Source organism: Rhinolophus ferrumequinum, chromosome 6 (assembly GCF_004115265.2).
Source record: "Rhinolophus ferrumequinum isolate MPI-CBG mRhiFer1 chromosome 6, mRhiFer1_v1.p, whole genome shotgun sequence".
Taxonomy (NCBI): Eukaryota; Metazoa; Chordata; class Mammalia; order Chiroptera; family Rhinolophidae; genus Rhinolophus; species Rhinolophus ferrumequinum.
The window spans coordinates 50,458,043-50,484,757 of NC_046289.1; the positions used below are offsets into that span (position 1 = coordinate 50,458,043).

The window sequence follows — 26,715 nt, forward strand, 5'->3', positions numbered from 1 at the left end:
AAGTTATACAGTTGCTTATTTCACCTCTTCTGTATCTAATACCAGCACATTGTCTTGTACTGAAGGTCAGCATTTGGAACAATCAATTGTTAATGCATTTAGGCTGAATGCACATTTCTTTGTTCTGCATTAAAAAAACCATCTACTTAGAAAATACTAACATTCTTTACCAATAGAACCCCATATTTTTCAGCTCTTTAGCTTAAGACAAGGAAGGTTTAATTTACCATCCATTTTTCGTGAATGTTGCCACACTCCTTACAATTACACTCAAAAAAATAAAAATGAGGCAAACATTGCAGTGTTCGCTCTTGTGCCTGACGAGACATCATTTAAAGCCACTTGGCTGACAAAACTAGTTCCCGTGCAAAGCACTCCATGCTCGTCTGGTCCAACCTTCTCTAAACTTGTTTTTACTCAAAGACCACACTCAGTTGTACTTGGCATTTTCAGCCTTGAATTAGGAATTGAGACTTTTGTGCCAGACCAAGCGGAGCTCAAGGCAGTGAGTGCAGTTGTTCCAAGTGAGGTTTGGCCCTTGGCAGTCAGTTCATGTTGGGGGTGGGGGGTGCGGCATGTTGCAGTGAGATGAACGTTGGTCTGGCGGCCGGAGCCAGGGGCTCAAGATCCAGCTTGACTATTCTTCACATAATGTGACTTCACGCAAGTCATTTCACCTCCCTGCCCCACGTCAGTGACAAAAATAGGGAAGTCGATTAGGTCATTGTGGGTGGTTTGGGGAATTCACTGGCTATTAAAGTGTGTGTGTGTGTGTGTGTGTGTGTGTGTGTGTGTAAGTAAAACTCTTAACTTTGCCAAATAAGACCATTAAAAACAAACTTACAGAAGCTGCACTACCATCACATCTCGTCAAAGAAAGAATATTTTAGCACCCCCCAAAACAGAAAGGAAATAATCGGAGAATAAAGGACAGTCTTTTAGAGAGAATAAACCGAGCTTTATGAAAAATTCAGGGCATTGTTTCCCTTTTTGTCATTCTTGCTGCAGATCAGGGAAAACTCATAGATCCGCAGCAAGCATTTGGGAACCAAGATCTGTTGGGTTCCTTCTGTCTTGCAAATTCTATTACAGGAGATGGCATTTATATATGGTGTTGTTGTTTTTCTGTTTGTTTGTTTGTTTGTTTTTGTTTTGTATCATAACCTTGTAGCTCCATACATTTTCAAAATGAACCTAGGGCCACACCTTCACGGCCAAAGATTATGTGGGTAGAGACAGTGACGGGAGCAGCTTTTTCCAAAGACACACCTGAATTATGCAGGAGAGAGTGGGAGTGAGTATTTTGAGTTCTACACAAGTGACCCAACCCAGTAGGAGGCCTATGCTCTCAGGGAAGTAGCTGAGGTCTTTGCCAACCCAGCCAGGTGGAAAAAAAGGCAGGCCGTTAGATAAACAATTAGGCCAAACTCTCACCTGAAATAACTAAAATATGTTTGTCGCCTTTAAATAAATTCTCTTGTCTCAATTCTTCTGATGTAGGTAAATGTATAGCTACTTAGCCAATATGCAAACTACATTATCTATTTCAAACCCAACTTTGTTGTTTAGGAATCCTCCCAAATATTATGGCCCTTGAGAGTCCAACTGGGAAATTTAGGGCACAGCTATAGTTTTCCCTTTTCAACCTTAGTCATCGATTCAGGATTGGCCTAGAGTAGACTGAAAGATGTTTTTCTTTTCTGAGTTTCTCCTTACCAGAATGTATATAGACTACTTCTTGAAAATCAAGACTTTATAAGATATCTCTTCATGTAGCAGATTATTTATAGTAAAAAAAAAATGTTGGCTCCTATAGAAGCTTTTAGGCAACCCAATCCACATTAATTTGATAACCAAGGGCTTGGAGGGTAGGAAGGGATTACTGGGGAGGTGATTCCTTTGGCTTATGTCCTCAGGCAGCTCTTTCTTTGTTCGCACTGATAATTTGTCTAGGATAGGAGGCATTCTCAACATTCTCTTTACAACTAAGGAGATCTCATAACTTTACCTCTCCAACTGCAAAATTTCTAAACATTTGACATCATTGATCAAAATAAATAATGTTGAGTATGTGTGTGGTTTTGATTTTTTTGTTTTCTATTTTTTATGTTTTTGTTTTTTTTCTTTCTCCACGAGGGCAGAGAGATTTGTCTATTCCATTTTGTTCATTGCTATCTCCAGCATCTAGAACAGTGCCTGGCATGTTGTAGACACCCAATTCAAGTTAGTTGATTGTTCAATGAAAAAATGGAAATATTTTTTGTGTTATAATAACACTTGTTTTATGTGAGCACATTAAAATGTGTTGTGTGAAATACTTAAGATTCAGTGTGAACATGCTCTCTTCTGAGAGGCCTTCCTGGATTCTTCATGCAGAAATAACACCTTCCCCTAAACCTGATCTCTGCTCTGAAGAATATCTTATGGATACAACTCAGCTCCCCTAAGCTTCTAAAGAGTATGACTGTTAAGTTCGTCTTGTAGTCCTCTGTTTGTTAAATGAGTACATCCGTAGTATACCTAAAGATGAAAAAATTCCAAGGAAAAAAATAATGTCATTTGAGGAGAGAGGGTAACTGCTCTTTTAACACCTTCATCATTTCTGTTTTTCCTAGCTGTACATGTCACCAGTCTTAAAAGAATGTGCTTCAATTTATTTAAAATAATAATTTCTTTTTGTAGCACCTGGGTAATTAAGTTCATTACTCTTCCTGGAGAGGAACAAAATCTGAGCTTGTTGGTAATTGCCTTTGTCTTTATTTGTCATCTTTTAGAAAACAAATACAAGAGCTTTCCCATTGACAGTCATTATGGATTTTTGATAACATCTGGTTACTTAATTTGAAAAAATGTGTAGCTGTGAAGATTAATAATGGACCTTAACTGGATATAAATTCAGACATATATAGGATCTGTATTAATCTCAGTCAACCCTTTCAAGCAGATGCCATATTTTGGGGAGAAGGAAATTGAAATGTATCAAGGAGCGGTAAGTTACACGCCACATAAATTCCTGTAGTGTTTTGGGCTTCTTGGAAGAATGTTTAGTTTTTCTTGATGTTGGCAATAATTTGCATTTCTTTACTATGAATATTATTGGGGAAGCTCAAATAGGTGACATTGTTTGATGTTTCATGACGTGCTGCTCTTTACAGCGTAGCTCAAAAAAGCGTAGGGCTATCTAATATTGGAACATTATATACAAAATTAGTTAAAGGGATGTAGAACCTTGGAGGCTCTTACTCCTTCCTCACATGCCACAAAATTCTAGGACTGAAAAGTCAATAATGGGTAAAAAATAAATAGAGCCATGAGAGTCATTCTGTCTGAATCAGAACTTACTTATTAAGCTGTGGCTAGGACTGGAACATTAAAATGAATCTTTTATTACTTCATTTACTAATGCGACTCTGGTCCCTATTCAGACCCAGCTCCATAGCCATTTCGGTTGTGTGATAAAAATAGAAACCGTAATCCTAATTAATATATTTCCTTACGTGGTTCATCACGTCCCCAGGCCTCCCCATCTCTGCATCTTTTTCCCTTCGCTCTTTCCTTTGCAGCAGAAGCACAAGAGCGTTCATGAATCCTGACCCCTGGAAAACAAACAAAAGAGAGCCCACACGAATTCATCAGTTGAAGTGGAAGGCAATTTACCCAGAGCAAGAGCCCACCCCATTGTTGCCAGATGAATGGTGCTGGTCGCTAGAGCTGAAGGAGGCTGCCACGCGAGAGTCCCATTTGATAATGCTGCCTTTATGGGAGGCCAGCACAAGGGAAACTCTGTCGGCAGAGGCTGCGCCCTGCCCTGCCGCCCTAATCGCCAGGCCTGGGGCAGCGGGCGCAGAGCTGGCTTGGCAATCTCCATGACAGCCAAGGCGGGTGGATACCAGTGCTGTGCATTCATGTTGTTTCTTTCCAGTTCTCTGAAAAGCATTGCTACATGAGTCCCTTTTAGGCCGTTCATCTTTTGAAGAGCTCTCTTTAAAGACATGCCCTAGAATTTAAAAAAATACATATTTATTTTTAACTGCTAATGGTAACAGAGTGTTGTAAAACTGGTGTTTACTGAGTGTCAGGTACTGTGTTACACTTGTGACAATAATAAAACAGCCCTGGATGCTGGCTGTGTATTACTCTCCACCCCCATTTCACAGATGAGGAATCTGAGGCTCAGAGCGGTAAAGTACTCCAGTCTATTAAGTGTTGGAGCTGAAGTTGGGTTTTAATGACTTTCAGGGATTTCAGGGGAGGGCAGAATCGGGTGGAGTAAATGCCTATCCTATAATTCTCATAGGTATCTAAGAAGTTTGATGAGATCACAGATAGGAAACTAATTTGAAAAACAGAGTCGCATGCAAAGGTCAAGTGTAACTAGTTAATCAGCTTTAAAGCCTTAATGGGCATTGACTTGCCCACAACTTTCCCCTCCACTGCCCAAAGCTCTACCGTGTTTCCCCGAAAATAAGACCTAGCCGAACCATCAACTCTAATGCATCTTTTGGGGCAAAAATTAATATAAGACCCAGTCTCATATTATACAAGATCCGGTATTACATTACATTACATTACATTGTATAAGACCTGGTCTTATAGTAAAATAAGACCAGGTCTTATATTAATCTTTGCTCTAAAAGATGCATTAGAGCTGATGGTCAGGCTAGGTCTTGTTTTCGGGGAAACACGGTATCCTTTTTTCCTTTCCTATTATCTATTTCCCTGTTTGCATAGGTATTAAAAATAGACGTGCATAAACAATCTAGGCTAGAAGGCCATTTTTAAACTATGTCCTGAGGTCCCTTCCATGCATCCCTTTCTGACTGTTAGGTGAAGGCAGGGACCTATTATTCTTGTTTCTATACAGAGTTGTTCAGGCGACCAGTCCCAGAAATAGCCTCTGACCGTCACTAAGCAGTTCCCTTGTGAACCTCCTGCTCACAACATCAGTGGGCACTGGATACACCAGTGCTTAACGTTGTGTGCAAGCATCCAAGCACCCTCTTCTCATTGCCTCTCATCACTCAACTCTGATCTGCCAGAACTTGCAACAAATGGCAATTTCTGGGCCAGACCCCCTTTTCTATAGTAAGTCACTGGGTAATAAGTATGAAAGCTGGGTTAGTAAATGCTGCTGTACCTTTGCATATTTTTCTACCTTTTCAAATTACTTTCCCATCCGTCATCTCAGTTACCCGTGACATTTGTAGCGGGAACATCATTATCCCAGCTTGAGAGATGGGCACCAATGAAGGGAAAGACAGAGTCTAAATGTCTTCTCACTCTGAATCTGGTATTCCTTTCACTTTTTAATGTTAGATAGCCTTAAATTTAAGGAGTGTTCTTTCTCCAGCTTTATACCACAGGAAGTATTTTTCTTTGTAGTAATTTTTGAGGAAGTAGTCAAGGTGGGTGCTAAGAAGTTGAAGAAAGTAGGTTTGAAGTCATCCTGACATGGCAAATTTATATTTACGCATAGCTACGGTATCCCAAGACACTAAAACACAAACCCAGGAGAATATCCTAATGTGGTAGGATTTTTTTTTTTTTTTTTTCACTTACTGAAATGAAACCGGTCAAACCAGTTTATCGCTTTAAAGACCCATACCTCTTGCCCTCTTCTTATGGAAAATTTTTAGTTTTTCTCTTTCCTCTGTCATAGATAGTCATCTCCAACGTGCCTCTCAGGAAAAAAGTTGTGTAGGAATTTAGAATTTTGCTACAGCCAGACCCAGGTTTTTAGTAGCCTCTCTAAAGACCTGTTGCCCAAGTGTCTTTAGAAATGCTTAGCGATGGAATGTCATTTGCAGAGGCATGTTTGGGTGGAAGGGTGTGTGTTGGAGGATCTGAAGACATGGGCTGATTCAGCTGAAGGCTGAGTCACAGGTATGCCTCCAGAAGAATCCTTCCAAAGTCCATCTTCATTGTGTTAGGTGTAACTCCTCCTAACCGAGGCAAGTTAATGAATTCTTGTATTATGTAACTTTTAGGGTGTCATTATAAGCATTGGAACTATACAGTGGTTTAGGTCAAGGCCAGGAAAAAAAATTTAATGTGTTGCTCTATCTGACCTTTTTTTCCCCCCCTCCTTTTCTAGGCACAGTATGAAAACCCACCTCATATCTATGCTCTTGCAGATAATATGTACAGAAACATGATCATTGACAGAGAGAACCAGTGTGTCATCATCAGGTATGGGAAAGAGCCTTATTAGGTATGGAGGATGTGAGATCATGCTGTAGTTAGAGATTCTGTGGAGAAGCAGTGCTTTTGCAATAGCTGCTGATGTCAGAGGCTGGATACCTGAGGAATAAGCACACTGTCTGCTTTGTCTTGGTTTGTTTTATAATTCCAAAATATAAATGCTTTGCACTTCCGTGGGGGTGCTGTTTATATCCCTGTTGCTTAAGGCATTAAGGCTTTAGGGAACATGGCGCAAGCCAGATCTTTCATTGATCATCCCCGGGGCCCTGAACTAAAAATCATAAAACACGTCCCCTCCCATTTGATCTTTCTTTATGTCATAAGTTTCACTGTTTTGTCAGCTGGAGTCCTTTTCTCTAGATCCCTTTCTTTTCTTTCCCTAATAATAAGTTCAAGTTTGAGCTTTTCTGGTATATAATATTTTGTCATCTGCTTTGAATTTTCTATGGGCATTAGTGGTAAAGGCCAGCATTAGGTGTCTGCAGCTACATTTCAGAATCCTTTTAACCTGACCCAGCTGCCAGTTTTTGGCGGGTTTCAATGCTTTTACAATTTTGTTTACTATTATGAACATTTTCCAGCGTAGAGAAAATATAAGCCATCATTTTCTCATCACTCAGAACTTGACAGTTAACATTTTGTCATATTTGCATTCATCTTCTTTAGTTCTTTAATTTTTTTTCTGAAGCATTTTTGAAAAAAGTTGTATTAGGGATATTTACAAACATGCAAAAAATTAGACTATTATGATAAGCTCCTGTGTATCTATCATCCAGCTTGTACATTTATTAATATGTGGCCAAACCTGTTTTACCTAAGCCTCCCATCCTGCCTCCATTTGATGATGTAAAGCACATCCTAGGTAGCAAATCATTTCATTTGTCAGTAATTCATTATGTACCTCTAAACGAACGTTCATACCACACCTGAAAAATGAATAGTTCTTTTAACGTCATCTAATATTATCAGTTCTATTCCATGACTGTTTTATAAATTCTTTTTTTATCGTTTGTTTTTATTTAGGCTCCAAACAAGGCTCATGCACTGGCCTTGGTTGCTATGTCTCTTAGTCTTTTAGTCATTAGCAATCCTCTCTCACTCTTTTTGTTTTCTTGGCATTTATTTGTTAAAGGAAACGGTCTTTTGTTTCATAGAATTTCCTATAGTCTGGGATTAGCTGATTGTATACCATGATGTTATACTGTCCTCTATAGTTCCTATGCGTTGGTATTTATATCTAAAAGCTTGATCAGATTCAGATTCAATTCTTTGGGAAAATTCTTTCTCAGTGATGCTCTGTACTTAATGCCTGTTTGTCTCTCTCTATGTGACGTTCCAGTGGATTGCCAGTGGATCCATCCATTATAAATTGTCATTTCACAGTCATTGTTTAATTAATGGTTGAAAATTAGTTGTTTTCTAATTCTATGATTCCGTCTATGTTTATTCGATGGACTTCTTTTATTTGGTTACTTATATTATCTGTTTAGCTACATTGCAGTTTTTCTTTGGGGCCCAAAAGGTCCTAACTTTGACCAGTGAGAGCCTTTGTATTGGCTCCCAGGTCCCTTTGATATGACCCTAGTATTCTTTGATAGTTTCCTTGTTTAAGATGTTCGAGACTCATCCTGCACATTTCTTGCCATGCCCCGGAATCAGCCATTTCACCAAAAAGCTTTGGTTCATTTTAATGGTCAATGGTATGTAGACCACCAATCTGGTCACTGAGCGCTCATGGGCATATGTTGTCAATGCTGCTAGTTCTTTTCAGAAGACAGAAGAATATGAATCTTTTAAAGAAAAAAAATGGAACATAAGTTCATGCTGATATTTTTCCGGTCATTTTTAAGAATATAGGATTTTTTACTTCTTTGATTTTTACATTTGTATCCCGTTTCTCTTATGCTGAAAATGCGGGTTCCTGATGACATTATCACAATTATTTGCTTTATACTGTGTGTATAAATGTAAGCATAAATATAGAAATAATATGTATCTATATATACTTATAAGTAAATACATATATATGGGATAAAGCAAATAAGTAATTTGGTTAATGCTTTAAAATAACAATACCAACGTTATTAGCAGCAATACTGAATTCACTCTAAAATTCCTTTGTTTTTCTTTTGGTCCTTAAGATGTACAGTCAAAATATTGGGTCTTAAAAGTCACTTAAAACAATCTTTTTCTGTATCATTAACATTCCAACTTGACCTATAGTTAGGTTCATTTATTTCATTTTGGATTTTAGGGGTTTAACATTTTTCAAATTTAATTTCATTTTATAATTGTATAAAATGTTTACGTGGATCCAAAGTCAAAAGCATAAAACAAAGAACACTGAAGTATTCAAGGTAAGTATTTCAAGATAAATATAGACTCCATGACATTTTACCTCTAAATATTTCCATACACATATCTGGAAAATAAAAGCATTTTATTCCTTAGCCCCAGGACCATTATCACAACTAAATAATTAGTAAAAATTTAACATCACTTAATAAGCAATCCACATTCAAATTTCTCTAATTTTTGCAAACATGTCCTTTCCTGCTGATTTATGTAAATCAAGGAACACTGCTTGCATTTGGATGTGAGTCTTTCTTTTTTAGCCTACCATAGTTCCCTTAGTAGCACCATGTTGTTGTTTTTTTCATAACATTGACTTGTTGAAGGCACCAACCCAATTTTCCTTCAGATACCATTCAGATTTGTCTAACTGCTTCCTCATGATCTCACTACACTAATTCCTTTAACTGGATTTTCTGTAAATTGGAAGTTAGATCTAAATACTTAATTAGATGCAGGTTAAGTCCCTTTGGAAGGAATACTTGGGCGATGATAAGTTTGGGTTGCTTAACAGGAAATGCTTCTGTTTGACTCCAAGTGGAGGTCACTGGCCAGTGGGTGGGTGGGTGGTGTTGTTTTCTTAATCGGAATTAAATGAGACAGTAGAGGATGAGTTTTCTAATTCAGTCCCTTGCTTTTTCTCCTTCCTTCTGGGCATCTAGTGAGGCAAGAAAGAAGGGAAGCATGAGCTTCGTAGTTTGGAAGCTGCCCTAGTCTTGCCCAGCCCACATCTCTCGCACTCAGATCCCCCTCAGTCTGTCCCTGCAGGATACACCTGCACTGTAGCAGGACATGCATCCACTTCTAGGATCCTTTTTTCCAGCTGCTCAGATAGCAAATACCTGAAGACCCTGCTCCAAGGATTTCAGTTCCAATGCTTCAATTTAGATGGTGGAACAGGGAGCTGCTTTGACTTCTGACACTCACTACCCAGAGTTAGGCCAAACATCACAAGTTAACTTGGGGCACAGTCCTCTCCAAGGCTGCCCTCCCTGCAGACACCAGGGGTGGTCCCCAGGCTACCCTCACTGCTGACCAGCTAGCTACAAATTCAGAGGTTCCCACTACGCCCTCAGGGTCAGTAATTTACCAGAATGACTTGCAGAATCATGAAAGCACTGGACTTATGAATACAACTTTATTATAGCAAAAAGATACAAATCAGAAACAGAAAATAGTAGAGACATGTAGGGCAATACCTGGGAGGGGGCCAAATATGAAGCTTCTGGTTGGCCTCTCTTCATGAAGTCATGAATGGTGTTACCTCCTTCCGGTTACAGTGTGTGAGCTGGTGGTAGTGTCGCCAACCAGGGAAGTTCACCCGAACCTTTGGTGTCCAGAGTTTTTATTTGGGTTTAATCACATACTGCCTGCATGGTTGACCTTTAGTCTCCAGTTCCTCCAGTGAGTGGGGGAGAGTCAGGACTTTTACAGTGCTTGGTAAAGCCCCCATAAATAAATAATATTGTTGGACTATCTCAAAGCCCCCAGGCAGACAGAGAGACTCCCATCGGGCAGGACATTCCAAGGTAAAGATTACCTTCCAGTAGCCAAGGGCAAAAGCCCAGCCTCTCTTTGTGATAATTCTTTATTGCCCAAGAGCTATGTTCGTCTGCTTTGAAAAAGTAGATTTGCCACCTCTGGCATGCCATGGTTCACTCTTAGCAGCTCTATAATCCTGGGCAGCAAACCCCACACTTGTCTGAGCCTCACTTGCTCCCTTTGTGAGTGAACTGATGGAGCTGATGACCTCTGAGGTCTCTCCTGGTTTTGGAGCTCTGTCTTCCAAATGATGCCAGAAGAAAAGAAAGGCAGGGAAATGCTGTTGCTGGTAGAGAGGACCAAGTTTGCAGCCAGTGACACTGGGAGAGCTGGGTGCTTGTTCAGCGAGGGGCTGAAGCAAATGCTGCCAGCCTGCAAACATTTGTGAACAGAAACCAAACAAAACTCATTCTCCTGGGGCTGGAATAGAAACCTGCTCCTTGTGCTAGGGGGCTTTTGCCGTAACTGGAAAGACTAGGAATTTTTAGTATCATTGAATTAGAAAATAAAAAGAAATTAATGATGACCTATCCTCTCTGGTGTTCTTTTTAGACCTTCACCTCCCAATTACCCTGGTGTGACCATGTCTATGTGACGAAATGCATTACTCTTTAGATGGGATAGTACAGCACATAGAGGGAGTATTATCAGTTTGCTCCTGATCTTCCTCATGGTTTTCAAAGAGGTGGATATGCTGCTGACTGTTTTCTGGACAAGAAATCAATGTAACACACTGAAGTTAAAAAAGAAAGACATCAAGGAACGAGACGGGCTGCTTTCTCAAGCACAGGCCTCCACCAAAGCCTTGGTCCTGAGTTTTGCATGTCTACAGACTTGTTGGGTCAAAATAGCTGGAACTGAGCAGTTTCACGTAGACTGACTCTGGCCAATCAAATTCACAAATGAGTATGAATTGGAACCCACGACAAGAGTTTATAAGGAGGATTCTGCCTGTGGACAGCTCAGCTGATTATTTCCCTGGAACATAGCCCACGAGGGGAGCCAGATTACCATTAGCGGGATGAACTCAGAACAAAGGAATAATATATTAGTTAAGGTCATCAGATCATGGCCCCACCTCTATCTGGAGGCAGTGAACTCAGGATGTCGCTCTATCCCTCAGCGCAGTCTATTCACTCGGGGGAAACCCATCATTTCTGGTATTTATTTTCCTGTCCTGACTCTGTAGGTCAACCCATTTTTATTAACCTACACTTTCTCCTGCCAATCCCAGCTATCCATTAGATTAAGTTCTAGTCAGGAAACAACACACAGGATTTCCTTAGATATGTCCCCATTTTCTCCAACAGTCCACTGGCAGACAGGTCAGGGAGAGTGGCTATCAAAAGATGCTTATTTCATCCACCATGCCTTGTGTGCACTAATCAACTTTCCAGGGAGAAATGTTTCCAGTTCTGGAATTGTCTTATTAGCTCAGTGGCTGTGCAGCTCTCTGGGCGATACATCTAGAGATTCTGTTTCAACTAATTTATGGTGAGCCCAGCACATGAATATCTTTTTTTCAAGCTCCCCATTTTATTCTAGTTGGGAACTAGATGAAGCCTCCTGAAATCCTAACATCCCAATCACCTCTTGTGTTGAGCACCATTAACTAGTCCAGGCAAGATATGCTTCCTAAATGCCTGCCCTCTCCTCAGCGCTTTCCATATAGCTACGTCATCTCTTCATGTTCTCAACCACCTGGGTTGGGTGGTAGAAATGATGGGTGCCAGCATTTCTATTTCTTTAGATTTCTTCCAGAAAATTAGGTTTAAGAGAATTCTAAGAGCTTCGAACTAGTAAATGGCTGAGCGTCTATTTGAACTTAGCCCTGTCTGGCTTCAAACCTCATACATGTTCTCAATACCCTACTGGTAAGTGACTCTCTGTTTCAAATGTCCCACATCTCCATGGAGGTGTTAATAGCTATCACATACTATGAGACAAAGTCAGGACATTTGGCGAGGTTGGTTATCTTGGACTTAAGCTCCTAGGGTAAAGTTACCCCCCAAAACACAGCTGCTTTCTTAAACCTAATCCTTTATATGTTGTTGGCCATGTGCTCTCTGCAACCCAGGAGGCTGGTGATTGTCCTTGCCATCAGCTGGAGGACAGACAGTTGGACATGACTAGCAGATGGACATGGTGAAAGAACACAACCTTACTGATATATGCATCTTGATTTCTTACCTAGAAGTAAAGATGCATTTATACACTAGAGGGCCATACCTGGGCCATTTCTTTATCTTGCTTGACTTGTTATCCCCTGACACGTGAGAAAGAATTATGTTTTGATCCATGCATTTGGTGCATTCTGTCACTGAAGCCCTTATCAACTGAAGAAGCCAGCAGGTTAACAGATATCCCTGCTTTTCACCCCACAGTATATTCCTTGCAAGCCATGGAGTTATAAATGTGCACATTTATCAAAGAGATCTTCATATGGTATATAAAATTATGCATATTTGGCACATAAGAATAAAGTGTCAGTGTATTGTAAAGTTGACAGATATGAAATCATAAAATTCTAATAAACCTTTTATAAGCTTTTAGTAAATATTAATTTTGTTTATCTTAGAATTTAGAAAATCTCTTGATACAAAGGGTTAATATCTGTTTAAGAAGCTGTCTCAAAAGTTTAAATGGATATATTCTTTTGACAAATTTATAAGGAGACATTTAAATTATTTGAGTTCTCAACTAAAAGTTGAGACCATTCTTTATCAAATGGGCATTACACTATCTTATTATGTGAAAATATTAGAACTCCAATAATGAGGATTGAGAGAGCCTGTATCTCCAAGCGTGGTCTTTTCCCCGAACTGGGGAGTGGAGGGGGACTCACAAACTAGGGCCTAGTGCCTGTTTTGGTCAGTAAAGTTTTATTGGAACAAAGCTACACCCATTTGTTTCCATATTATCCTTGGCTGCTTCTGTGCTACAATTGCACAGTTAAGCTGTAGTGACAGAGACCATATCTGGGCTCTCACAGGAAAAGTTTGCCTTAAATCCCAATGATCACTGCGATAACCCCATTTATGTGATACGCCGACATCTCAAATTTAACAAGTTCCTAATGGCTCTTTTCATGTTATCCCAAAATTTGTTCCTCCACCAACCTTCTCTTCCAAACCCCGTTGCCAGATGAATGCTCCTTAACTATTATGTCATTTGTGTAGGTCCCACTTCTGCTAAAATATCTCATTGGCTCTCCATTGCCCAATAAAGTCCAGAGTCTCTAGCTTGGGACACCTCTACCTTTATTTTTTGCTACTCAAACCAAATTGCTCTACTCTTTTCCCTCGAACGAGTCATGTTCATTTCTGTCTCCAAGTTCCTGCCTAGGTTGGTCTCTCCATCTGGAGTTATCCCCCCGCTCAAGCCTTTCTCATCTACCTCAACCCAGTGATTGCTCTCCATCCTCTAATTTCCGTAGCACCTAATATGCCCCTCATTTTCATCAACTGCTTAATATTATTAGTTTTAATTTGCATGTGCTCATTTTAAGTAGTTTCTCAGTCTTTGATGACTGGAAGCTGGTGTTAGGCGTCTTAGTTTCTCTAGTACACACAATACATGTTGAATGATAATTTTGAAGCTGAAATACTTGTAATAAGCTGTAAGTACTATTTGCATTTAGAAACAGGGGAGGTTAGTTTGGACCGAAACAGTCAGCAAAGGTGTCATGGAGGTGCTGGAACTTGATTTGGGTCTTCCCTATAGGATGTGTGGGCTGAAACAAGCATGGATGGGGTCGGCCTGTTAGCTCAGTTGGTTAGAACGCCGTGCTCCTAACACCAGGGTTGCCGGTTCGATCCCCACATGGGTCACTTACTAGATTGAAACAACTGTTTGACTTGGAGCTGATGGGTCCTGGACAAACACACGTTAAAAAAAAAAAAAGAAAAGAAAGAAAAGAAAAAAAAAAGCATGAATGGCTTGATAGCTTCTGGAACTCATGCTATGTGATGGGGGAAATGAGGAGGACATCACTGGTAACTAAAGAAGATTTCCATTGGCAAATTGTCCTTGTCGATTACTTGAAGGCCTGAACTGGGTCTTCCACATCTGTTTTTGTATTGTAGCCATATAGCATTTGTGCAGCAGTGCACGATAGGTTGATTTGAGGAAATAAGATAGATTGGATGACAGGTACCTCCTTGAATGGCAGCCTGGGTGATCTGCAGATATTCCTGCAGGCCTTGGTAAGGTCTTGCAGGTCTCTGAGAGGGACATGATACTACAAAAGGTTGGTTCACAAAGATAAGTCTATTGGTAGAAAAGAGATGGGATCTTGAGAGAGTATAGAAGTCCAGTGAGTGATGAAGGCCTGCTCTGAGTTGGAAAGACAGAGAGAAAACTGATGTGTGACATTCAATAAGCCTGTGAAGGAATAAAGGAGTGGGAAATGAATGTGGACTCTGGGCAGTGCCAACAGAGAAATACAACAGCTATGCTGCGTTAGTATCATTGACAATGATGAGAACTTGAAGACACAGGTAGACAGACACCTGTGAGGCCAGAAAATGAACAGGCTATATCTGCTTAGCTCATTAATCTTCTGTGGTCCAAAACCCAGAATTTGAATTTGTATTTTAAAATTACGTATCTGATATCGTTGGATCTATCAGAGACATCTGTGCAAATCTATTTAATAAAATAAGCATGGTGTGGTAAAGGGGGATCAGAACCAGCAAGTTTTTCTTGAATTCTGTACCATGTCTGTATCACCAGATGAGATCATGGCAGTGTGGCCAGAGGCATTTCTGAAGCCCTTGCCAACGATCTGTATGGAGACTTCCAGGGCCTTGCAGAACATTTATGTGGCAGTTTTATTGCTGCCATCAAGTGTAGTCACGGAATATGGAGTACAGCATAGGGAATAGAGTCAATGGAATTATAACAGCTATAAATGAGGTCAGGAGGGCAATAGATTGGGAGGGGTTATCACTTTGTGAGGAGTGAAATGTCTAACTAATACATTCTTTTGTACACCGGAAACTAAAAACACAAGTAAAAAAAAAAGTGAATTCCTATCACTTTTGGCCTGCATCAGCTCCTGCTCTCCTAGCCTGGTTTAAAAATGTCATGTCAATATAAAAATACCACATTTCGTGCAGTTTCTAATTTTTTTGCTTGAAATATTCTGAGGCCAGTTTGTTTCTGGAGAGTAGGGCATTCTGTCTTTAATGTGCCCAACACTAGTTTGCAAAGCCTTGTAGGTTGTATCCGGAATACATGCTGAACGAGTATTTCTCAAGGAATAAAAGACGTGAGAGAGATTTTGAAAGTACATCAAAAGGATTCGGTGACTCACTGAATATGAGACTTTTAGTAGAGGAAAAGGAGATAATTGTGACTATTGGATCTAAGATTTCTGACTTATCTGCTTCAAAAGACATTTTGGATTTGAAATCCCTAATATTTGCAGTAGTGAAGGTTAAAAATTAAAAGATTTTAAAAATCAGAGTACCTCTAATTTGGCTTGTGTCTCATCTCTATCTAGGCACCAACAAGTGTCTCATGGATTCTCAAGCTGTCTTGCTGTCTTTGACGTATTTCAGGAACTTTTTATTAGTAGCATTGGAACTCTTTTCTGCTTCTGATGGTCCACCCAATTTCTTGTTTATTCCAGCAGCATTGGCCTTTGAGGCTCCTTGGCCCTCTGATCTGGTTTTGGGGGGCCCCGTCAGCTCACACCCCTGACTGTGGGGTTTGCATGAGGATGGCCCTCTGGCTGTGGGTTTGAAGATCAAGGGCTCAAATCTACCCTTTCCCCCAAGCTCACTGCGAATCTTACCTTCTAGCCTGTGTGCTGAAATTCCTTTATCGTCAGTCAGAGTATTACTCAGGAAGGCTGACTCATTAACTAATTAATATATTATCCATAATCATAATAGTTAACCTGTTGGGGGAAGTTGCTTTGTGTCTCAGCATCTTTTATTTATATATCACTTACAAGCTAGCAAATGGAGGTATTCCTTCCCCGCTTTTTTCAGATAAAGAAACTGAGTCTTAGAGAGATATAAAACATGGTAAACATCTCGCATTTGAAATATGGTAAAGCCACGCTCCAAACTAGGGCTGCCTGGCTCCACTATTAAATCCTTTCCACTTTTCTCTGCTGCTTTGAGCCAGCAGGTATCAGTTTATCTGGTTAATAATACGTTACTAAACACAGTCATATTGTGCAGTGGAAAGATCCCTGGGGTTGAGTCACAGGGTAGATTCTGTGCCCTTCTGTCTGAAGTGTGTGACCTCTGGAAGCCTTGGTCACTTCATCTGCAAAATGGGGATTAATACCTTAAATGGATATAAGGAAAGCTGAATAAGGAAATACACAAATTTCTGCAAACTGTTGAGGAGTGATATAAATTATCTGCTAGTAACATTAAAAGGAATTTCCGAGTTAATAAGTAGCGGAGCTAGGGCTCAGACTTGGCCTCCAGACTAAACGTTGGGTTCTTCCTATTTCATCAGGCTGGGCCAAGATGAGCATTGCCGAGGGGTTGTTGTCTTGGCAGTGTATAGATGAAAATTTTATCTGCTTGACAATAATTGATTGGGAAGAATTAACCGCTCTTTGTTGTTTGCACACTTTCCTCATTATGTTAAAGACTGAGTGTTTATCATTTACTCAGTAGTTTGGCATGACTCTTTGATTTTTAGATTTTATATGTTTAGCCATTGCATATCCTTGAGAATTTATTCTTCAGTGTCATTCCAAGGTCTTGACAGAGCACCCCTTTCTCTTCAAGCAACAGAGATGCTTCACTTACTATTTTCCCAAATCCGCGAGGGCTACAGGAAGGGAGTGTGTGAACTGAGTCTTTGGAGAAGGCTGTCCAGAACCTTCTTTGATGTGTTTCTCATTCTCAGTCACATCTTGTGATCACAGTGGTGCAGGCTATTATTTTTTAGTTCCAACTGTGTGTGAGATAATAACTCTTTTTGGCAGAAGCGTTACTTAAAGGGGTGTGTGTATCAATAAAGATTCAGGAGTGGTTTACAGGTTTGATTATACTACAAACTGTGCTATTCATGGAGTTACTTTGGGGAAATATTGTTGATTTTAATTGACTATCTAACCCATATGCGGATTTTAAATACATACCCTCATCCGAAGCACTATAGCTCAGGCTACTGAGTCAGAATGTCTCAAGTCTTTTCCTAGCAATGCCACTCACTAGCTATATGTTACTGAGCAAGTTGCTTACGTTTCTCATCAAAGAATGGGGATAAGAATAGTACCTACCTAACAGGGTTATTATTCATATAAAATAATTGATATACGAGGTGTGACAATTAAGTTCACGAACTTGTTGCAATGATGTTGCTAACCTTGTTTTGATATTAGAGGGATTATTCATTATGAATTTGTACCAACTGGACGAACAGATAACCAAGTTGACTATTTGGAAGTGCTGAAAAGGCTGCGTGAAAAAGTTAGACGACCCCAACTTTTCACCAACAATTCATGGCTCTTGCATCACGACAATGCACCAGCTCACAGGGCAGTGTCTGTGAGGGAGTTTTTACCCAGTAAACAAATAACTGTATTGGAACACCCTCCCTACTCATCTGATCTAGCCCCAAGTGACTTCTTTCTTTACCCGAAGATAAAGGAAATATTGAAAAGAAGACATTTTGATAACATTCAGGACATCAAGGGTAATACGACGACAGTTCTGATGGCCATTCCAGAAAAAGAGTTCCAAAATTGCTTTGAAGGGTGGACTAGGTGCTGGCGTCAGTGCGTAGCTTCCCAAGGGGAGTATTTCAAAGGTGACTATAGTGATATTCAGCAATGAGGGATGTAGCACTTTTTCTAGGATGAGTTCGCGACCTTAATTGTCTGACCTCGTATGTAAAGCCCTCACAGTAGTCCCTGACGTGCATTAAACACTCAGTGGACACATGCTACAGTTATTACACTCAGAATATTTTAGTTTGCTCCTCTGTTTTTATTAAGGAGTAATTGACAAATCATATTAGTTTCAGGTGTATAAGATGATTCAATATTTGTATATATTGCAAAATGATCTCCACAATAAGTCTAGTTAACATCTATTACCATACATAGTTATAAAAAGTTTGTTTTCTCGTGATGACAACTTTTAAGATCTGTTCTCTTAGCAACTTCCAAATCTGCAATACAGTATTAACTCTAGTCATATGCTAAATATTACGTCCTTCTGACTTATGTATTTTGTAACTGGAAATTTGTACTTTTTGACCTCTTTTACCCACCGCCACCCACCCTCCACCCCCTCGCCAGTGGCAACCACCAATCTGTGGTTGTCAACCACCTGTCTCCTTTGGAATTGATGTTATTTCTCATCTTCTGGACTATTTTCCAGTCACTGATATGTTCATCTTTTATAACTCTAGAAGAAGAAAATACTATTTTGTTAAAGCTGGACTCGTACTTTTTTATCCTTGTGTTATAACTTTTGAAATCCGAATCAAATTCAATCCTAATATCACCCTCTATCAAACAAGTGGGGTCTAGGAGAATAAATTGTAGTGGGAATTTTCCAAACTTCACTGTCTTGTTGATCTCCTGCTATGTTACCCAGTTGACCCCAATACTCTTGGCTTCCCCTCCATCCTCCTGCTTCTCCTTGTGCCTCTCTAACCTTTTCATCGTGTTCTCGGTGGGGAGCTTTTTCTTCAGTATGTTCCTGAAATGGCAATGGTCCCCATTTAATTTAACATGCTTTGAGCTGCCAGCAACTGAAATCTCATTCAACCTGGCTTAGAAATTAAGGAAACTCGTTATCATTCTTAGAAAAACATGCAGAGGTTGTGCAGTCCCTATGGTCAGGCTGACTCAGTGGTCCACTGATGCCATCAAGGACCCAGGTCCTTTCCGCGTCTCTGCTTCACGGCCTACACAGCTGAGATGGGTTCCCCTTGGCAGTTCCAGGTGAAAACCAGTGGCAATCAGAAAATAGGTTCTCCCTAACTCTCTTCCTAGAGGAGAAAGAAACCTCTCCCATTCGTTCAATCTAATTGGGCAACTTTATTAATATGCACTCTAGACATTGCTGGGAGGATCCATGCAGATGGTCTGTGCTGAGGGTGGGGCCGGCGTCCCATATGCCTTGTGTGCCAGGACAGGTGCGAGAACCAAATCAGGATGTCATCAGGAAAGAGGAGGTGGGGAATAGTGCTTGCGTGGGAACAAACAGTGGCCACTACAGTCCCCAAGGTCCCAGTGGAGCCTGTGCTCGATCATACTTTTCCTTGGTAATCTCACTCACTCACACCATTTCAACTCTCCTTTGTAAGCTGGTCACTCACACCACTTTGTCTTCATCCCGAACCTTTTCCTGTGCTTCAGACACATTTAAACTGTCAATTATCATTTCTATCAACCTCTGATCAAGGCAACTTAAAAGAAAAAAAATACACACACACAATTGATATTATCAATGATATTAGTCTTTTTCTGAACCTTTTAAGGGCAAGCTCCAGACATGGTAACTTATCACCCCTAAATCTTCCAGCGTGTGGTTCCTAAATACAAGACTCTGTCCTGTATAACCAGTTACAATACTCCGAATCAGGACATCAGTGTTGGGACAACACTTCCACCCCACCCGCAGACCCCTTTTCCATTTTGCCAGTTCTCTTCTAAATGTCTCTTTCCTTTTTACTCCAGGATCCTATCCAGGAATACTTGTTAGTAATCATGTCTCTTCAGACGCCTTCATTTTGGAAGAGTTCCTCAGACTTGTGCAGTGTTTTTTGCCCTTTGCAGATTTAGGGGTTCAGGCATTAAATTCTGTACCCTGGGTCTGTCTGATGGCTCCTCATGACCAGACTCGGGTCATTCATTCTGGGCAGGAATGTCACCCTGTAATGTGTGTGCGCGCTCTCTCTCTCTCTCTCTCTCTCTCTCTCTCTGTCTCCCCACCTCTCCACTCCACTGCCTGGCTAACTTTACCAGTCTCATTGAGACTTAACTGGTGTGACTTGACTTAATTAGTGTGACTTCCTTTAGGAGTCCTCTCCTAGCACATACTCCAGTCAAGGATAGATGCCCCACACCCAGGAGTCTCTACAATGGTATCCCCATTTCCACGGCATTATTACAGCATTTGTGCACTCTTCTTCCCCGGGAGGCAGTGAGTTCCTCCAGGGCAGGGGACACATGTCATTTCAGCCTCCAACCTAAGGCACAGGGAGTGGCTTAAGTGATGCATGTTGGGTAAACAAATGCACATACAAATTTTGTTTTAAATTTTTATTCCTTCTAACATGCAAACATATACAGTTGGAAAAACAACATTTCAGTTACATTAACTTGATCCGTTATAACGGAACACAGCTACTGTGGTAAGACCAGTACACATACTTTGAGACTAGGAAGGGGGATTTGGGAATAGACTGATGAATTTTCCAACAGTAGATATGGTTGACTCTACTTATTCTATGGAATATCTCTGAAAAAATATGACTGAAATATTTTTACATTTGCCAGAATAAGTTGAAGTGAATTGAACACACCATTGATTTTTAAGTGAGAAATAACCTTTAGACTAAGAAAAACAATTACAGTCTTTGAATTCAATTATTAATACACCCTTGTATATTAATTAGCTTCCCCCAAATATTCATGCCATTTCTTTGAAATTGTAGTATTTCTACATTTTTCCATTTCTATAGCTAGCACACACAAAAAACATTACATTGTTTCCTATTTGAATTTGTATTTCCAGTCTTGACTTTATTTTAAATTTGCTTGGCCGGTTGCCAGCCAGCTATGTAAGATCATAGGAGTTTTGTTAAAAATTCTTATTTCTAGGCCCTGTCGTTAGAGGCTGGGATTCAGCGGGTCAGAAGAGAGGCCCAAACATGGGCATTTTTAAAGTACTTTGAGAATTTCTTATAGGCTGCTGGATTTCGGGACCAATGGGGGTTAAGGCACATATACTTCTAGGGTATTTTTTTTTTTGTCCACTTTAGAAGTCAAGTGAAGGCAATTAAATTAAAAAAGGCTGACTATAATTATAAGCCAAGCAAATTGCTCGAACTTCTCTGAGATGCAAAGCAAATAATTTCGGGTGTGCTATATGATTTGTCTGATAACTTGGGTTTTTACTCCAGGGGAAGAAACACTATTTTCCCATCCTTAAAGGGCTGGTATAATTATGTTTGTATATACTGTAAGCTTCGAGTAATTATCTAACATTCCGTAATTGTCCCATACTCTCGGCAAATTACCGGCCTCTGATCAATAAAACTTCTTTTTAAGTGACTGTAAATTGAAACCAAGAAATGAAAATTCCAATCAATATTCAGTCAGAACTAATTATTTTAAATCTTCTGAAAAATATCACAATTACTAAGAATATAGATGTCATGTTATTGGACCTGGAGTTCTTATTTTAATATATGAAATGAGTTATTTTCCTTTATTATCCTTTTCTTTTGCTTCCAACAAAAGAGACAAAATATTTCATGTCTGATCATACCATTAGCCAAAGACAGAGTGGGGGAATCACTATACTTTTATTTCATGATTTTAATAGAATTTGTTATTTTTTTCCTTCTCTCTTTCACTTGCACACACACATACATGAACACACACGCATTTGCTGAAAGGAATTCTAAGATGAAAATGTTTACTCATCGTCGTATATGAAGTTGAATAATCTAAAGAAATTGGTCTTTGTTGATTATCATTGTAATGTGTGATTCCACTTTTTCTGGAAATGCTGTTTTTAAAAATCTGAAATATATGGGTAATTGCCAGTTTCAAAATGGAAGCATTAAGAGAAATCACGTCAAAAGAAACAAGAGACACCCAAATATCAGCACCCTCCAATAAGTCAAAAATATTTTTTCTCTTGTTCCATTTCCATTCTTGTCCATACATTATTTTTACATAGTTGTAATTATGTTATAGATATATTGTCTTCAGCTTATGTTGCCACTTTAGTTGCATTGTCTTTATGTTGCCATATAGTTTTCAAATTATTTTAAGTGTCTGTGTTGTCGTACATGGTGGTCGTATCATAGTACTCTTGGACTTTCCAATATTGTTGAATGTTCACGTTAGTTACAAAATTGAAAAATGAAGTTTCATTGTTACAAAATCTGTGCTTCATATGAGCAAGAGTGCATTTTTTGACCCTGGATCTAGCACATAAATCCTCTGATTGTATGGACCATTTAAACAGATAATTTCCTCATGGAACTAAAATATTTACTAGGTCTGTTGGTGCCTGTGAGTTAGCATGTTCTTTGTAAATGGTGTGTTCCAGACTTGCTGGCTTTCTGCTTGCCACCATATCTTTCTGATGAAATTTCAGTTTGGTTTCTCTATTCATGTGACCCAGAAGCCAGGCGCTGAGTATTAGGATGATAAATGAGTTGCATAGATGGATTCAAACTTTTGAAGTCCTCAATGAGTATGGTTTCCTCTTTCTTCCCTATAATCTCTAATTAAACATGTATTAGTTCAAGGAAATTGAACAAAGTTCTGCTATGTTTTGCTATGATGGCTACTTTAATCTTGTATTTGTTTTCTTTTGAAATATTAAATTGTTCCAAAATATATTTCAGTTTCCTTAAGAGGTCACCTGGTTAGGTTGTACCCTAAGCAAATGTTTCTTCTTGTCTTAAGTAACTAAGCAATTGATAATAATTCATTAGGTTGGGTGCTCAGAGAAGAACAATTGTTCTGTACCCTAAAATTATTGATCACCAATAGCACACAAAAATACTGTCTGAATTTTTCATACTAAGTGACACCATTATTTTACATGCAATGGATTCCTTTAATTCTATCATGGTAACACAAAGGCTACCAATAGAGAGATGAGAAATCTGACTGACATAAGCATATTTTGAATTGAGTGTTTTGAATTGAGGTCATCATCAATTCAAGGGGATTTTGAAGGAAGTGTGGATATTTTGAAGAGCAGATTATATTTTAACAAAAGGGTTTCCCCATGCAGTAAGGCCGCCAAGCGGAAGGTAGTCTTTGTTATTCAGGATATGATTAATAATATTGCCTCATCATTTAATTTTAGAACTTTAATTTTAAAGTTGCTTGCATTTGTTCAGACACGTTGGTTGAAACCTGAGAGTGTCTACTTTGCTTTTTTTTAAATTACAGAAGTAATATATGCGTTGCTAAATATTTGGTAAACAATGAACTGAAAGAAGTCTTCCATGGTCTCTTTTCCTTTAACAAAACCTCTGCCAATATTTTGTGTTACTTCTAGTCTTCTTTCCTTATGTACTATTTTTTCTTTACATTTTTGTAACTATGTTTTACATATAATTTGAAATGGATTTCTTTTACTTCACATTACTTCATATGCTTTTTTTTCTGTGTTTACAGTCTTCATGTCAGTTGTAATTTTTGCACAATACTCCACCCTTCTGATATTCCCTAATGTTCCTCAGTATGTCCCCTTATCTGGCATTTAGAATGCTCAATTCCTGTGCTGTACGTGATGATGATTATCCAGACTCTGGTCCACACACCATGTTAATATTATTCAGACGAGTCATGGAGGTGAGCTGATCCTGCCATGATTTGCCTTTCTCAACCAGTGTTGTGCATTTTTTACTGAATTCCTTTCTGCCTGTTTTCTTTTTTGTTTTGGGGTTGTTTTTTGTGTTTTTTTTCCCCCAGAGGGGAGGGAACTGGTTGTAATCTACTTACCATGAGTGGGTATTTTTGTCTTTCTTTCCTCAGTGGTGAAAGTGGTGCTGGAAAGACAGTGGCTGCCAAATATATCATGAGTTACGTCTCCAGAGTGTCTGGTGGAGGCCCCAAAGTCCAGGTGAGTTTGTGACATGGTCCATTTTGAGACTCTGTTTTATATGAAATATTAGAGGATCCATTTGCTGTTTGAAAAATAAATTTTCTTCCACAGAAAAGATACTGGTTGGTTTTATAACCAAAAAACTTGAAATCTCAAAGAAATAGCATATTATGAGATGGAGATGCCTAATATAGAATGAGCTCCTACAAATCAATGAAAAGATCAAAAATCCAAAAGGAAAATAGGCACAAAGAGCATAAAAGACAACTTATAGAAAAGGAAATGTAAATGACTCATAAAACGTGAGAATTTTTTCTCACCCTCATGATAATAAGAGAAGTGCAAATTAAAACTATACCAAAAATCTATTTCTTAACTGTTGGAATGGCAAAAATTTTCTAGTATTTTAAACATTCTGTTGGTAAAAAAAAAAATAGGGACATAATCCTTCTCAGACATTCCTGGTAGGAGCATGAACTAGTATACTTTTCTGGAAGGATTTCAGCAAAATCTATCAAATCTACATGCATGTACCTTCTGACTTGTCAATTCTCCTTACGAGAATGTATCCTTTAGATGTTCAAAACGATACTTGTATGAAGTTATTTGATGTGGCATTTTTTGGAAATGTAAAAGACTGGAAATAAATGTTCATCAGTCTAGGACTGGTGAAATAATTTATGGTTCATAATACAATTGAATATCAGCTATAACAAAATGAAGCGTCATGTACTGATTGGGAGTGATCTCCAAGATATATCATGAATTGCAAAAAGCAAGGTTCAGAACATTTTGTATAATGTGCTGCCGTTTGAGGGGATAAAAGAGAACATATATCGATATTTTTGGGGTATGTATAACATATCTCTATAAGGATATATAAGCAACTAATAAATATTTCTTCAGAGAATACATTGGGGAGCGTGCAGGAAGGGCATACTCTCCCTGCATACCTGTTCAAACCTATGTTTTAAATTATGTAAATAAATTTCCAATTCAGGAAATTTACAAAAAATTGTAAATGGAGAGAGAGTGAGAGAGAAAAGAGGGAAAGGAAAAAGAAAGGTATGGAGTAAACATGAAGAAAGGGCTAAGACCCAGAGAATGAGGACACAGGAGAGATGAAAGATAAGGAAGAGAATACAACACGGGCAGAGAAGCAATACATTCAAAAGGACGGTATGAACAATGGGATAGACACAGTTTCATCTGAGTTTACAGTCAGACATTCTGAGGAATGCATCGTTAGGCCTCTTGCACCTACGCTACACGCCTGCGCAGCATGTTATCGTACAAAACAACACGAGATTAAATCAAGCACAAGAGAAAATGATGCAATCGAGACGCAGTATGAGGCTGCTGCTGATGTAACACAGCATACTTTACAACAAATATTTTTGTTTTTGTAAGTAGAAAGAGTACACTCTACATAAACCAGGAACATAATTGTTTATTATGTACTGTTCATGATAGTATGTGCTGACCGAAAGGAAGGTCTAGAGCACCACCGTCCAGTAGAAAGATATTGCATGTCACATGTGGAATTTAAAATTTTCGAGGGGTGGCCAGTTAGCTCAGTTGGTTACAGCATGGTGCTAATAACAGCAAGTTTGCCGGTTCGATCTCCACATGGTCAACTGTGAGCTGCACCCTCCTAAAAAAAAAAAAAAAAAAAAAAAAGACTGTGCCAAAATGTAAGGCAAGATTTAAAAATAAATTTTTTTTTTTTGAGTAGCCACATTTTAAAAAAAGTGAAAAGAGGCCTATGAAATTTAATTTTAAAAATACATTTTATTTAACCCAGCATATCCAAAACACTATCATTTCAGCATATAATAAACACAAAAAATTAATGAGATAGTTTACATTCTTTTTGGTACTAAATCTTTGAAATCCAGTGTGTATTCTGCCCTTCCAGCACATCTCAGTTGGGACTAGCCATGTTGCAACTCAAAGCCACATGTGGCTCATGGCTTCCATACTGAACAGTGAGTGCAGCTTAAGACCTACACTGGTATGGTGCAGTCCACTTGATTTTTTTCATTCATGTAATCACACCCATCCCTAGAGATTCACAGGGAGACAGGAATCCAGGATGCTGTTTTATGGATGTGCTGTTCCTTTACCTTAATTTGTTCTTTTTCTTTTCTCCAGTGTGCTTACCACAAAATTCTGTTGGGTGTCTTGATAGTGGATGGATGGATGGATGGATGGATGGATGGATGAATGGATAGATACATGCAGAAAGATTCTCAGTTAACAAGTCCATAATTAAAGAATGCAAGAGACAAGGAAGAGCCTTTCTTGTGTTATATCCCTATGAGAAGCTGAGTGTTGATAAATGTGTAGGCACCTCTGATCAGCAAACAACAGATATAAAGGATTAGAAAAGACCCACAAAGTTAAAATTAATTTTACAAAGAAAAGCAAAGTTTATATAAATCCATGAGTTTTTAAAGGAGAGTGAGCAACTTGGAAGTAATGTTTCTGAGCTTTGAAACTAACCCCATAGGGGGAGCACCCAGAATTTTCTCTGGTGCCATTGCTAACGACATGTTGCTGGCCAATGGAATTCCAGTTTTCCTTCCTCTTCTGAATGTTCAGGAGAGGTCCCAAGTACACTTTGGCTGTTACATAGTTAGTAGTTAGTGCCTTAATCTAGTCCTAGTTGCTACAGACTGTTCCTTAGTGACCAGACAGTACATGTTTAACGTTGAATTTTCCTGTTTTCCTATGAGAACAATGATAACAGTGCTCTTGGCTTAAAATTAGTCAGTAGCTCACACCAAAGACTTGTGATTTGTAGAACATGTTTAACCACAGCATGTGA

At 39.1% G+C, this 26,715-nt stretch overlaps 1 protein-coding gene across 1 annotated transcript in view; it reads left to right on the forward strand.

The window, feature by feature from the left end:
• MYO1E (myosin IE) overlaps positions 1 to 26,715 on the forward strand; it is a 185,830-nt gene that overhangs the window by 80,659 nt on the left and 78,456 nt on the right. The window contains exons 3-5 of the mRNA XM_033108656.1: positions 2,900 to 2,989; positions 6,095 to 6,189; positions 23,816 to 23,903. Coding sequence (XP_032964547.1) covers positions 2,900 to 2,989; positions 6,095 to 6,189; positions 23,816 to 23,903 — 273 coding nt within the window. The remainder of the gene's footprint in view (positions 1 to 2,899; positions 2,990 to 6,094; positions 6,190 to 23,815; positions 23,904 to 26,715) is intronic.